The 15,348-nt window shown below is 39.0% G+C and overlaps 1 protein-coding gene across 3 annotated transcripts in view; it reads right to left on the minus strand.

Annotated features, from left to right (window-relative positions):
* Positions 1-5,192: 5,192 nt before the first annotated feature.
* Positions 5,193-15,348, minus strand: part of NRP1 (neuropilin 1) — a 114,679-nt gene continuing 104,523 nt past the window's right edge. For 2 of the 3 annotated variants that reach the window (XM_054060851.1, XM_054060850.1), the window contains exons 15-18: positions 11,814-12,085; positions 11,220-11,313; positions 9,935-9,994; positions 5,193-8,680 (exon numbers count right to left, since the gene is read on the minus strand). In XM_054060851.1, the coding sequence (XP_053916826.1) occupies positions 8,391-8,680; positions 9,935-9,994; positions 11,220-11,313; positions 11,814-12,085 (716 nt within the window). In that variant the 3' untranslated portion in view covers positions 5,193-8,390. Of the gene's footprint in view, positions 8,681-9,934; positions 9,995-11,219; positions 11,314-11,813; positions 12,089-15,348 lie in introns of all 3 variants that reach the window. The other variant, XM_054060852.1, reaches the window with a different exon arrangement.

Consider the following 15,348-nt stretch of genomic DNA (forward strand, 5'->3'; position numbering starts at 1 on the left):
CAGGTTACTACGTCCTCTGCTTGTAACTTACAGATGCTTGGTATTTTTCTCTTGAACTAAGTGGTGACATCCTCACACCACTTCTTCAGTCTATTTGTCTATATGGTACTGTGCACATTTATATTATTAAGTACAGTACATAATAAAGAAGCAAATAGTCTTCATAATGCATATAATTTTTTTATTACCTGTGATAATAAGCTGGAATTGGTTTGCTTCAGTTTGGAGAGTAACCTGATCTTTTCCAGAAAGCAAGTATCACTTTGCTTATCATAAGCAAGAGTACTAACAGGATCTTTGGTAAGACACTTACACTATAGAGAAATCCATCTTTTGCAGTAACAGCTATTAAGAGTCATAAACTAATTGTGGATAATGGCCTACTATTCAGCGGCAGTAATTCAGCCACTTTATCAAGATATATGGATTTAAGTTGACCACTTTAAGACCTCAGAATGCATGAAGAAAAGGGAATAGATTGTGAAAAGACTTGTTAAAAGTAGCAAAGATGATCCTTAGTCACCTGCAGATTATGGTGTTGAAATAAGTCTAGATTTCAAGTGAACTTTCAATGACCTCCTATTGCAAATAAGATAGTGATGCAAAACAAGCAGGAAACCATGAGGGGCTGGGGCAGCAGAGTAACATCAACTGAACAAATGGGAGGTCTGGTCCTGTACGGGGCTGCTTAAGCTGATAAATGGGAACTGGGGTGCCTTGCACCATGCAAGACAGAGAATCTGGGGAAACATGGCTTATTTGGCAGGCCTTGTCTTACGAAGGAGAAAGGCTGAAGAAATGCAAAAGTAAGATTATGTGGCCTACAGCAAGAAAAAACACTTTTGAATCTGAGGGCAATGGGTACAAAGTAGTATCACTTCCTGCGTGTAACTGTTCCGAGGAATTAGTGCAAAGGGGTTGGTGTTGAAGGTCAGAAGTCTTTCACATAAAAGGAGTTGGCAACCAACTTCTCCTTGCCTCAGTCTCAGCTGCATGATAACTGGTAGGACATGAATTAGTCAACATGAGCTGTAGTTGAGTTCATTCTTTGCTTTGTCTCCATCTTCTGAGGACTGATTAAAAGAGAAACTAGTAGAAACTAGAAGAAGAAAGTCCTTTCTGATCTACTGTTAACACTAAGTATTTTCCTGCTTTTCTTCCATTTTGTCAACCATGCTTGGGGTAAACCTATACCTTCAAGCCTGCCTACTTTGATAATCCTGTGCTCCTATCACTCTGTGGAGTTGTTAAGACTTTGCAGAAGGCTCTAATGCCTGTCTCACTCCTTCCCAGACATCTCAAATAACACCTCCAACCAGTCTGGTGGCTTTCCTCTTCACTCCTCACAAAAAAAATTTCAAAATAAAAAGAAATTTAGTTTTTTTACTTATTCAGTGCATTCTTTCAGTCACATAGATAGAAAGCGGAAACAGCTATGCCTTCATTACAGTCTTTTTTCTTTTCCCCTACCCCTTTTTGACAGAGCTATGGGAAACAGAGTCAGAGTAGAATTTAAAAAAGGAAAGGAAGATAAAACACTGGGGTCTGGTTAGTAGCCTCAAAAGGCAAAATGGGAATGACTTACCATGGCATGCTAACAGTTATGAAGCTGGTAAGATATTTATATTGATACCACCCTGGCAGAGACGTGGAATAGGAGAGGTGGGTGAGATGGGCTCCTCTTTCTTCTAATACTGGATATGTAGGTCTGTTTCATGTTATGCATGCCTACATATAGGGAGATGTTTATAAAAGTATTTGAGCAGTGAGGGAAACATAAATTGCACTAAGGAAAAATACATTAACTGTAGGAAATCATAAAAACCAGTAGTTCAGCTCAGGCAATTTACTTCTGAAACAAATGGCATAAAAAAACATGTTACAAAGAAGAGTATAAAGGCACTCAGGATGAAAATGATGCATGAAGAATGCTAATCTTACAGTCTTGAGATGCTGCCTGGGTCTTCAACATCCGCACCTGTTGCTTCTTGAGTGTAGAAATCCACAATTTAGGTTCAGCTAAGAGATGAATTGGTAGCTCCACTCCCTTCTTCTATGCCTGAGGATGTAGAAATGTGTGACAGCTGCCAGAGATATTTTTGTAATGCAGGCATTTTTTGAGGATGGTGAAGGGTTTTTTTGAGAGGCAAAAATGAACGGAACATGGGAATTTTCTGATAATTCGTTTTGCAGCTCATGCCACATGAAATACTTGTTTCCTCAGGCAAACTCTTCATCCTCCAGCCTCTCGTCATTAAATCCTTCACTCTTTGTCATGGCAACACCTGGTAAACCCTGCGAAACCTCCTCCCTACCTTCTCCCCTTGAGAGCACTGCCTGACCATTCTGTCTGGTATCAATGATGCTCCACTAAGACTACAATCCCTTTTTCAATCAGAGCCACCTCACCCATTATGGAAACATGCCTGTCTGTAATAAAACAGTGCATGGTGCACAGCGATGCTGTACAATGACAGGGACACAAATCAAATGTCTGAGAGATGAATAAAAACAATGTAAATTTAAATAGGAGAATATGATTATTGAAGGTGAAATTAGATTTTGACACATGATAAGACTCCATCCATCTGTGAAAAATGCCACAAGATATTTTAATGAGATTTTCAATTATAAACGTTAAGACACCATCAGTCCTGAGGTGATATGATTAGAGTTAGATTGTGTGTAGCTATGAGAACAGAAGTGTATATAGAGAACTGACCTACTGTAGAAAAGCAATTAGGGTCTGCAGAGGGACTAATAGGCAAATAAAACAGTTATATGAAGTATCCCATGACAAGAAGAATAAATTAGATACACTCATAATTTAACAAACACTTGTAGATAAAATTGTGGTTATGGGTGGCTTGAGGCATAAAATGATATAAAAGAAGAAATTAAAGCTCTAATAAATTAATGTTGCTTGAATTAATATTCTGCTAGGCACAATGCATTGCAAAGGACAGGACAATTAAGAAATGGGAAGGGAATTACTTCTGGGATCTAATGTCCAGATGCCATGATCTGAAAATCAAAACTAACTTTGGCATTTGACTTTGGGAAAGCAGGTTAGGAGAATTGACTTATAAGTAGACTAATTGCACATAAGAAAAGACTTATGAGGGTCAATTTTAGAGCTATATGAGCATGCACTTGTTAAGTCCTCATCTCTGCTGGGACTGGCAGCTTCAGACAGCTGGGCAGGTTTGTATGAGCAGGGACTGCTGTAATTTACATGATGCCTGTGGGCCTTACCCTGTGTTGCCTTTGCCTCCCCTGTACATCTGCTTTTTGCTGTGCAATTGTATTTTATGCCCTGCCAAAACACAAGTAAAGGGGACTGGACTCAACACTGTGGCTATGTGGCTGCTGGCTCAGGGCTGGTACATTCAGTTGGTGAAATAATAATAGAGTTTTCTTGTCTACACCTGCCAAAACCCCTTTTTACAGATTGTGACCCTAATATTTGTGCCTCAGAGTTATGTGCTCCTGGCACTAGTTGTCTGTAGATGACCCATCTGCTATTTTCATCTGCTCTTCTTTTTCTTTCAGGTTTACACGTTATGTTCTGAAATGTAATTCAGATGCCATTGCATCATTTTTGTCTTTCCTTTATGCAGCCTATTTAGCGTGGAAAACTGAAGGTTTAGAGCTAAGCAGTTGTTAGCTTCTGGGCTAATTAATTTCCCCTAAATGAAAGTAAAAGAATATTCTTAACTTAAAATACTGACTTTTCTCCTGAACTTCATCCTCAATGAATTCACTTTATAGTTTCTTTTTTGCATTAATTAATTCCATTGCCATTTATTTTCCCTCAAAGAGACCTGTGGCTGGTTATCACAGAAGCAAACAGGTTGCAATGAAGAAAATGTCTAAAGAATTTGGATTTAGTGATTATATGGGCCACAACCTTCGCAACTGTCTTTTGAGAACAACCTCTACTCTGACAACAAACCCAAGGTTTTTTTCAGGTGCATTGTAGTTCCATCTCATATGTTGTACTCACAATGCCGCTCCCTTGAGGAGACAACAGGTGATACTTTCTTAAGTGTAACAATCATCAGAAATGTGGTAATAAGTACAATATATTTTCCAGGGGTAGGAAAGTAGCTTAAGTAAAACGTTTATCCATTAGTACTCAACCTAATGACATACTGACAGTATGTCCACTGTTCATGTGTGCAACATAAAGAAAGGATTTGATGAACTTTAATGTACAAACATTAAAGAAATAAATAGGTAAGTATTGTATAAGTCAAGAAATGTGCAATATAAAGCTTCTGGTCTGGATGCAAATATCTTGAAAGGCTCCCCACCCACAGATGAGTTCAGCACCCAACTGAATGCCAAATTGACCCCAGTGGGCTGCCCTTGCAGCATTTGTTCCAGTCAGCAAGTTGTGTTCCGCATTGGAAGAGTTGGCCATTGTTGGATAAATCCTGATGACTTCAGTGGAAATTTACAGGGAGCTCATCAGTACAAACCTTACTATTGGAGAAGAGACTTAGTGGAGCAACTTGTCAAAACCAGACATTACTCCCTGGTAAAAGTCACCTCCCCTGAGAGTAAGCCACAAGGTGCGCATATGACCTGTGTAGGGTGTGTGGCTTGGGTTTCTCACAGCAGCGAGGTGAATTGCAACCTAAGGGATGTGGTGGCAGATTTGTCCTCTTAAATCCCTGCTGTCTGGCTAAAAGTTATGAATGTAGTGGGAGTGCCTTCCAGCAGAGAGAGAGAGAACTGGGCAGGCAGAAGGTGAATCTCTCCATCCTAAATCATAAATGGTCTCATCAACATGTCTGTTTGTTTGAGTTGCCTACCAACAAATGTAGCTATGATCAAAACATTGTGCTTGTTACAAGATGCTAAAAAAACTCAGCCATTTAATAGAACAAATCCATTCTGGTATAATAAAATACATCAGGTATGGGATATTTTATGAAAATGTTTAATTCAACTGTTTCTTTGGAATGTAGTAGTCATAGTTTGGAAATTTAAGTTACAGTTCAGTCTATGTGATTTTTTTTTATGCTACTCAGTGTCTGAGAATACAAACGTCATTTAAAGTTAAGGCTTCGCTGTTCATTTTGAAACAACAATTTACAAGTGTCATATTGTCATAGAAAATAAAAATTTCTGTAAAAAAAATTTGCACAAAGTTTTATGATGGTACAAAACATGAAGCAATAATATACCAGTAAAATGAAATCATTTTACTACAGAAGATTTTTATAGTTTTTCAATAAAGAAAAAAATATGTTATTTTACACTTTAAAAATTATGAAACAATCTAAAACAATATAAACTGAACATTTTGTAACACTGCCTTTACAAATTAATAACTTTATAAACATATAATTTTTTTAAATATATTTATCAGTGCAAGATACTTTTCAATGCAAAGTTGCAGTATCATTTTTCCTTTATTGAAGGGCAACTTTCATTCTATTACCTTCAGAGAAATCAAATCTTTGATGGTAGATTCTAATTATCATAGCAAGGTCTGAAGACCAGAAAGGAGATATATTTCTTTTTACGTTCACTATTCTCAATATGTTAAAAGATGAATAAAACCACCAACCAGCAGCTTTTCTGTTCAAACAGATCAAGACCAAGAGCTGGTCCAGAATCTATTGAAATCCATGGGAATATTTCAAAAGGTTTTGGGCTTGGGCTCCACAATGGGGTTTTACCTTCAAGGCAATACATGCGTACAACTTGCAGATAGGTTAGTGGACCGGAAGTTTTTTCAGCTAAGAAGAACAGACCCCAACACCTGAATCACATGGTGGTGGTGTGCTGAAAATAGTTTTGAAAAATCCATTTTTATTTTGGGTTAATTAACTAGCTGCTGCAATGTCATTATGGTAAAATTCCACTGTTGGATACAAATAAGAATTCTGCCTCTACCAAGGTGAGTTGGTCCACTTTGGACATTTCATGGACTAAATTTTAGGCCTAATTATCAGGCCTCAGGTGCTCTGTCTTACCTTCTGGAGGACCCAGAGTCTAGAGTCTGGGGAGTCTAAATTTAGATTTAGGCATCTAAATGGATGTTTGAATATTCACTATAGTGTCTGCCTTCAGGAGCCCTTTGAAACAGCAGCTGTCCACTTTTTTTCCTTTTGGTACTTCCTTTAAAATATTTTCAGTTTCCAAACTCATATTTTTACCTCCAGTCTCCCTCCTTTTTCTCCAATTTCTAGGTTATTGGTGGATTTTCTACAGGTTTTTATGCTTTATAGTTTGTATTGGTGAAATGACAGGCTTCAAAACATTTAATTGATAAATAGAGGTGGATTCTGTAGCTCTAGTAATTCAAGGCTGAATTAGCCCCTCTTTAGTCCTAGTCCTGGACAGGATACTTCATTGCTCTACCACAAAAGCAGTTTTGGAAAGGAGTAATGAAAACAATTATAATCTATTCCCTGACTCTGCTTGGAGAATTCAGTGAGGAAAAACATGAGTTCAACACTTTGCAGGAAGTTCCTTTCCCCATGTTCACATTGGTTTTACCTGCTGGTTAGTAGATACCCAGGGAAGGTTAAAGCTGCCTTCTTCCACTGCCTCCCCAGTTATGGCTGTGCTGTGTGTGGGTCACCACAGAAAATGCAAGGGTTCCCCTTGCACCTGCAAGGTCCCCCATCTCCTCCTATGGACCCCTGAGGGCAATAAAATCTTGGTTTTTTTACCCTGTTGGACCAGCTGCATAGGCTGTTGAATATTATTTGTTCAATAATGTTTGTCCAAAAATGTTAAAAAATTGCCATGTGATTGTTGAACACATTTTTTCTGACAGCTTACACTGCTCAGTTCACTGAATCTGTCACTATCTGCACTTCTGGTCAAACAGAAACCTCCTGGTACGAAATACCAATTGGATATAACAGGATGGTAAGAACAAACCCTACATACACTGTGGGATTTTATTCTGCCCTCAGTACCCATGTGTAAGCTCAATTAACATTGATTAACATGAATATACACGCTTACTGAGAGAACAGTACTCTGGATTCAGGTAGGGGCAGGAGAAGGAAAGTTTCTCATTTAAAAGGCAATCTTTACAGTAAGCGAATCGTTTTCCCTAGTGTAATTAGCAGGCAAGCTGTTCAGGATAGAAGACATGTTTCATGACTTCAGGAAAAAAGATACCGTCACTTTATGCTGTTAAGAAGAAACCCAAAGTTCGACTTTGGAGGGTGAAGTTAAGAATTTTCCCTTGCTTTTTAACACAAACTATTAAAATCCTTTGCCATTACCAGCAAGTTAAAGCTGCAATTTTCTTTCCTTGGCAATGGCAAATGCTTATGCAACCTACTCAGAGAGAGAAAAAGAGAGAGGAAGAGAAGAAGAAGGGAGAGAGATTTTACATTTGAAAATACATTCTATATGAAAGAACAATAAAAGGGGATATTGCAGCTTTATACAAAAGGGGCAAGAGACACGAAGTTGAAATACAGAAAGCAGAACAATCAAGCCAGGTTGTCAAATCTGATTAGCCCTTGCCTTGCTGAGGCTAGTTTCTTACACTAAAATATACTTTTCTTTTAGTCAGTGAGCCATCAGAATATGATTAAAGACAAGAGCATCACTGCAGAGAAGCAGAGCTGTAGTTAATGTTAACACAATGAGAAGCAGTACAAACAAAAAGGCACTTGAGAGGACATACACTAGCCAGTGCCAAGGACTTTTTTGTTTAGTTTTTAGGCAGTACACTCAGTTACCAGTTGTGTCTGATGATGGCACATACTCTTTTATGGAGTTCACAAGCACAAAATTTAGTACAACACTGAAAAACATCAATAAAATTTGACTGTATTGCTTCGTAAACAGAGCTGACACATATATCGGTACTGATGCAGCAGTACTTTCAAAAACATCCTAACCCTTCTTTGCCTATGCACAACACGAGCAATTATACACAAATACAGGTGCAGGAGTCCACTAAATTGCTGTTACTCCAATATTTTTTGGGCACTGAGCTACAGACAGCATGTCCATCCAAAGGACCCCACTGGATACATTTTGTGACAGCATCTTGGATTTTGCACAGTAAAAACAAAATTATCCATTAATGGAAAAGAAAAGATAGGGAGAGAAAGAAAGACAAAATGAACTATAAGTCAATCATACTTGGTCTCAACACCAGCATTTGATTATTTCAAATAAAACCAACAGAAAAAGCAGACTGTACATGATTCAGATTGTTAACACAGATTGTTGTCCATGTTTGTTGGTTACACACTCATAGAAGCTCCTGAGAAAAGCTTGGCTCAGTGTCATCAATGCACTTTTCAGCCTGTACAGTAAAAGATCAACAGTTCCCCAGCACGACCGAGCTATGTCCTTCCATCCCGATTCTCTGAAACTTCTCCAGTCGCTTTATACCTTCATGCTTCCGAGTATGAATTCTGTGTGTTTAGTTTATCTTTTTTCAGTTTTACACCATCGACCAGTTCAAAATTGTAATTCTCCAGTGCAGACAAGTTCCTCTCTGACATCCCATTGTGCCAACAGGCACAGTACAGGACAACTCCACAGATGGCTCCTAAAAGTACCCCAAGTGCACTCATGGCTATGATGGTAATAAGGATTGGATCTAGGGTCTTCAGGACGTTGCCCGGTTTCCTGGAGATGTTATCATCGTAGTCCTCACCTGTACGGTATGGAGGTGTAAAACCTGAAATGGAGTAAAGAATTGCAACATTTTCAGAACTGATTCTAGTTAGGACTTTGTTTGATGAGTTGGAAATTTGAAGAAAGGACATCAAGTTTTTGACAGAAGTTGCTACTTAATTTGAAAACCTTGCTTCTTGGAGGTTGTCATAAATAGCTGAAAACTATGTTGTGTCCCAAAATAGCTGTGGATTTTTTTCATACTGTTCTCCAGCCCTTGACTCTCCTGCATGTTAGTAGGGGTCTGGTTCTGCCTTGGATTAAGTGGGAGTTATGGAAATGAATAACCAGACCTTTTCATTACATTTTGCCTGCTTGCAGTATTTGGCCCAAAAAAGTTAATTAAATCTTATTCAGCTCAGTGTGAATGTTTATAACCTTTGACACTGATTGGGAATTTTCAGCCATTTTGCATCCATCTCCACTTCACTGGCTTCAGGGTTGAACCTTTAAGTTGAAATAGCGACAGAACTGACACAGATGAGGACTCTGCCCTTTTGTGTAAAATACTCACCGGGTATCATAATGTTTTCCCTCAACCCTTTCAGTTTATGAAAGAGATTCAATAAACTTGTAAACCCTGATAACTGGCAGGAAAAGCCAAAACATCTTTTTAGACAAACCCTGCTTTTACCAAAATCAGTGATAGAAATCCCACTGACTGCAACAGAAAGAAAAATAAGCTCATTGTCTGAAAAATGCAAGTATATTTTATTATCGGGACAATATGACAATTACGGTCCATTTAATGATCCATTTACAGCATCATCATTGAAAGTGATATTGCTTTGGTAGATTGGTCGTAAAATGACATTTTCATCCAGGTCTGTGAAACAATTAGCCTGAAGAGTTTTCAGCCTAACTACCTAGACACTGTGCAAGTCATAAATTTTAAGATATGATGATAGTTGTTTTTTCAGCTGTGGACAAGCCTTCTAGGTTAAAAAATATTAAGGAACTACAGTGTGCATGCATATATATGTATACAATGTAATGAATTATGTATATAAAATTTAGAAGGCTTGAGATAGGTAGAAATAATGCAAACTCCATACAGTTATATGACATAGAAGAATAAAACCATTATATCCTTCAAATAAATGTAAGCCTTCTTAGCATCTGATCTAGATAAATCAGAAAAACTTAATACAATATGCAGTTGAAGAACTAATCTATAAGTAAATAAAAAAGAATACACAAATTCACATGAAAATACACTTTAAAATTCATTCCCTTTTAAGAATAACACAATTTTTACCTGTTTGATTACTTTCTGGGTCGTCGTCTTCATCTATTTCATTCTCTACATCAGTTGATTCTAATGAAGCAAAGAGAATTGACATTGATTATTAGGGTTACAAACACTGATTGACTATCATGCTGGCAATGATGGTATAGCAGATTTTCCTGTGTCAGAGCATCATTATGTCAGCTCGACAGAACTGTTCATTATGATGGGCTCTGAAAATTAATGGAGAAAAAAGAAAGATTTAAAAACTCCGCTCCGCCCAGTCTTGGCACAGTTTTAGTTATCAGCAGGGGTTCTCTGTGCCTGGGAAAGAGAAATCAGTGTGATGAATTAGCATCTCATTCATTGTATTTACAATTTTGGAGCCCTACTCCATAACACTTCATCAGCATAGGCATAGTTAATCACAAGAATAGTTTCACTGACTGCAGCGAGGCCACTTGTGTTTGGGCTTCAGACTGAGCTTTTGACTTTAGCTCCCACAGGCCAAAATCTTTACTCAGCATTTGGTATGAACAACCAAAATGTGGAGCTACAAAATAATTTACTCTCCTCTCTCATTTGGGAGTCAGGTAAATACTGCCACCCTTGGCACTGAGGACACTGCAGGAAGACCAAGCAGTATGTCCTATCTCTTTCTGGTGGCATACGATGAACATCAGAAAATGGACTGTATGATAAAGAGATTACACAATTTTCTCATCCTGCAGTGAAATTGCCACGCACCTGAAGTTTGTCATACCCTCAAAGGGATACTGGCTACAAGAGGTGAGGAACACCTTCTATTATTGCTCTCAATTGTATTGCCAGCTGGCACGGCATAAGTTTATCTTCCTAATGCTGAGGGTTCCTAGTTCTATTCCCTCTCCTACATAAAAGTCATGGCTTTATCTCCATCATGAAGGACAGGGTTGAGTTGCTTGTGTTTATCTGGGGTTGCTGCTGCCAAATTATGTACAGTATGCAATGTGCATATGATCATCGGTGACTGGAATAACTCAAGATTGGCCAGAAATAAAGGACTCAAATAGCAGCTCAGGAATAGCCTGGCTCAGATGTAGAAAAGGCCATGTTATAACATTAGTTTGTATCCCACATGTCAGGGAGCAAGTGACTATAGCAAACAAGTCACAGCAAACTGAGAATTACAGGACAGACCAGGATATTTTCAGTACAAAACTTCCTATATAGCCAATATTTATTGATCCCTTTCTCACAGATAAAACCAGCTATCAAAACAAAATAAATAATGTTTTGGATTATGTTTCTATATGTTCTTGCTATTTATACTTACTTCGGCAATCTTCTTGTGCTACGTGATTGTCAATTTTAATATCATCCACAGCAATTCCTCCAGTTCCTTTTCCAATTTCTCCCTCAATAACCACCTGGCAAAATAAGATAATGTTCATATTGTTTTCATGTTAACAAATAATCATAGTATGCAGGATACTTTAATTAGTTGTTGACATACATCTTCACCTGTCATGATGCCACATCTACATGGACTTTGTAGCTTGCCAGTCTGCACCGCATGCCTTTGTGAACTTATACATGCAAATGTGAATTTGTTTAATGTTATAACTTCACTAGAGACTTCTACGTCAGCAGTAAAACTGTGGCAACAATGCAGTTTTGTGACAGATGAGAAATAATTTCTCAGGTATTTATTTGGCATTTGATGACAAATTGCTTGTGTCACTGCCATCTGAGTTACTATGAAATATGCCACTATTATTACTGTCACAGCAACAGCACCTCATCTGTAGGTATAATATTGTCTACATAAATCCTTCAGTGACATCTTCTGCTATGGTGTATGAAACATGACCAGCAAGGTCTTACTGGCCTCGAATGTGTTAGTTCAGTGAGGATCAGCCAAGCTCACCTGATAGTGTTTCACAGATTTGTGAAGAAGAACGCGTCCTTCCTTCCAGTAGTTTGCCTGGTGCCCGCTCAGAGTCCACAGCACCTGGTCATATTCATCTGGCTTTTGGTACCGCAGTTTGATCTTCAGGGTGCCAACGTGTGCGCCGGACATATGGTACCAGAAAGTCATGCAGTGGGCAGAGTTCTGTGAGTAAATCACGGGGCTCAGCAGTCGGGCGACTTTACCTTTCTGGCTCTCGTCAGCTTGTGAGTAAATGAAATTGCCATCTCCTACTGTGACAGAAGGACCGTGTTAGGAATAGCCTCCAGCCTTTGTTTTCTCTGTTTATCTACAAAACTCTGATCACCTCTAATAATTTTCCTTTCTTTCCATGCTGATGGGTCAAGCCTCATAGCCAAAAGAGTCAGAGGGTATTTGTTTGGGAGCCCAGGTGGTGTCTTCTAAGGAGAGGGCCACAAAAATGATCAGAGGGCTCAAACACTTTTCCTATGAAGAAAGGCTGAGATAGCTGGGATTGTTCAGCCTGGAGAAGAGAAGGCTCTGCTGAGACCTTATTGCAGTCTCTCGGTACTTAAAGAGGGCTTATAAGAAAGATCGGGACAATTTTACTAGAGGGGCCTGTTGTGATAGGACAAAGGGTAACGGTTTTAAACCAAAAGAGGGTGGATTTAGACTAGATACAAGGAAGAAATTATTTACAATGAGGGCGGTGAGACACTGGAACAGGTTGCCCACGGAAGTAGTGGAGGCCCATCCCTGGAAACATTCAAGGTCAGGCTGGACAGGGCTCTGAGTAACCTGATCTACTGGAAGATGTCCCTGTTCATTGCAGTGGGGTTGGATTAGATGGCCTTTAAAGGCCACTTCCAAACCAGACTATGCTATTCTATGCTACCCTACCCTACCCTACCCTACCCTACCCTACCCTACCCTACCCTACCCTACCCCACCCTACCCTACCCTACCCTACCCTGTCCTGTCCTGTCCTATCCTATCCTATGCTATCCTATCCTATCCTATCCTATCCTATCCTATCCTATCCTATCCTATCCTATCCTATCCTATCCTATCCTATCCTATCCTATCCTTTCTATGATTTCTTCTGGCAGCCTCCTTTGCTGTTCACTGGGATGCTTTGCGTTGAGAGTGAACCACAACACCATGTTCACTACATGGCACACACAAGGCATTTGGTTTTGCTCAGGGAAGGAGGCAAAAGCAGGTTTGGTGGGACAGCATAGGCTCCCTTAGTCAGTGTACACCTCCTGAAGAAAGCCAGTCCTACTAATTTTGCAAAGAGCTATTTTTATTCTCTCTTCAAAGTAATCTGTGCTTGAGAAGGCAAGATTAGAATGGGAAGAATACTGGACAATAAAATAGCTTTGAATAGCCGTGGTCAGATATCAGGAATTGAGATCTAAACAGTGCTCCTAAGCAGAGTCTCAGCATTGTCGCAAACAGTGCCAGAGTTATCCCCTGGATTTTTGTAATAATATATTAGGCTCTGTATATTCGTGAGCCATTTCCCAAAAGAGTAAGATTATGGCTGGTATTTTCTGAAGAGCATAATGGATTTTCACACACTGGAACTGAATGCCTAATACCCTTAACTTGGAAAATTACTTGTTTAATCACACTGTGAGACAAGCACATGGGAGTGTGTTTAGTTTGGTAGCAGAAAATTGCTAAGTAAGATACTGACTACAGAGAAGTGCTTCTGATTTACATCAGTCAGACATCCATTCCAGTCAGCTTTTGAACAACTGCTTTGCAGAGAATTACGGTGGAAAAATACAGATTTCATCCTGATGTGTGTAAGAATAGATTGCATGTGTAATGCACTCACATAAATGGATGGAGACAGCATTTACTGGCATTGGTATAAAGTTATTCTTAAAGTAGGAAGGAGGAAAGTAGTCATAAGAAGTATACATATCTCTGTTCAATGCTTAAACAAAAGAGACAAAAGAAGATGTTTTGGAAGGGTGATGTTTTATCAACACTGGTCTTTGCTTATATTGAATTCTTGAATTTCATTTGAAACAATGTATTATTAAAGCTTGCTGGACTGTAATGCTGTAGTCCTGCACCAGTGAAGAAGGGAAGATGAGTATTGCTACTCTGGGAAGCATAAGGACAGGGTGGTAAAAGATGAACCAGGAACTAAGAGGACTAGGTTAAACCCAGTGGCTAGAAGATGTGAGCCTAATAAATGAGGAAGTGAAATATTTCCTCTAACACGAGGCAAGGATGCTTTCTTTTGTTTGGATTTTTCTGTGGGCAGTCAGAGGTATCCTAGGCAATATATGTGTGAAAGTATCCGGTCTTTGAAATAAATGTATTGGAGAAGAAGATGTTAAATTGCTAAAAAAATTAGGCCTTTTTTTTCTGTCTTACTGCAGTAACATCTTGCCTAGCTTCTCCAGCAGGAGTGCTTGTGCCTATATGTTCTTCTCAACTTTGTGTCTGTGCAGAGGGCAGTTTAACATGTGCAAATCTCATCAAAGAATGGTGATAGGAAAATCCAAAGGGAGGGAAATAGGAAAATAGTCACGGCATTAGGATGGTTGTCTCAGCTGGAAGACCTAACTCTGGTCAGACTTAAACATAACATGTATAATTTGAAGTGACATATAGCGTATCCTGCTGTTCTAAAGTAATTGCTGTTGAAGACTGTTTCTGTGGAGCTTCTTCAGCTTTATACAGGTGCATCTGAGAGCAAGATATGCCTGGGAACTGCTCATTTTGGATCTCCCAATGTATAGGGTGGCTTGCTGTGCAGCAGTGACACTGACCAGTTTGTTTGCGACGTCACTGCAATTCGGACTGCTCATGGTCTGTGTTCACACCCACCCCACTCATTCTGTACCAGCCAGCAGGCGAACAGCAAACCTGGCAGGTGAAGGTGCCCTTAGAGTTGAAGGAAAATTTTGGAAAATATTGTAAGTTAGTGCAGTAAGGAGAAAAGGAGGCTGCCTGTAAGACTGAAGCTACAGCTATTGGAACAACTAAGTCTTCTGCACTAGTAGGATTCATCGGAAACAACAAAAATCTCATTTGAAGAATATAATTTCTTCATCTCGTGATCGAAGGCAGGTTCAGTCTCTCTATAATCCTTGGTGGCAAAGAGCAGATAGCTCTCATTTCCAGAATATTATTGCAGTGCTGGGTCAGGAACTCTGTCTTCATTGTCTTAATTAGAGCTTTACTTATGCATGCCTTTTAGATTTTGTCAGTCTCTGGCTAACATAGCTTTTAACCTCTTCTCAATGTCAGATCCTACTGAGCCATTCACTTTGCATCAATTTTTTCACCATTACAGTCTTCACTTCAGCTAACTGCGTTTAGCTAATTTGATGCCATTTATTTGTACAATGCCATTTATAGTCAAAGTATTACAAGTTTTTTTTTCCCTGAAACTACTGTACTTGTCTTAAGATTCAATTGAAAGTGTCTCAGAATTTAAAAAGTCCAATTTTGTCTAATTTCCTTGTCATTCTCATTAGGCAAAGGGGTTTCAGAAGTGGGAAGG

The sequence above is a fragment of the Cuculus canorus genome, chromosome 2, assembly GCF_017976375.1.
Source record: "Cuculus canorus isolate bCucCan1 chromosome 2, bCucCan1.pri, whole genome shotgun sequence".
NCBI lineage: Eukaryota > Metazoa > Chordata > Aves > Cuculiformes > Cuculidae > Cuculus > Cuculus canorus.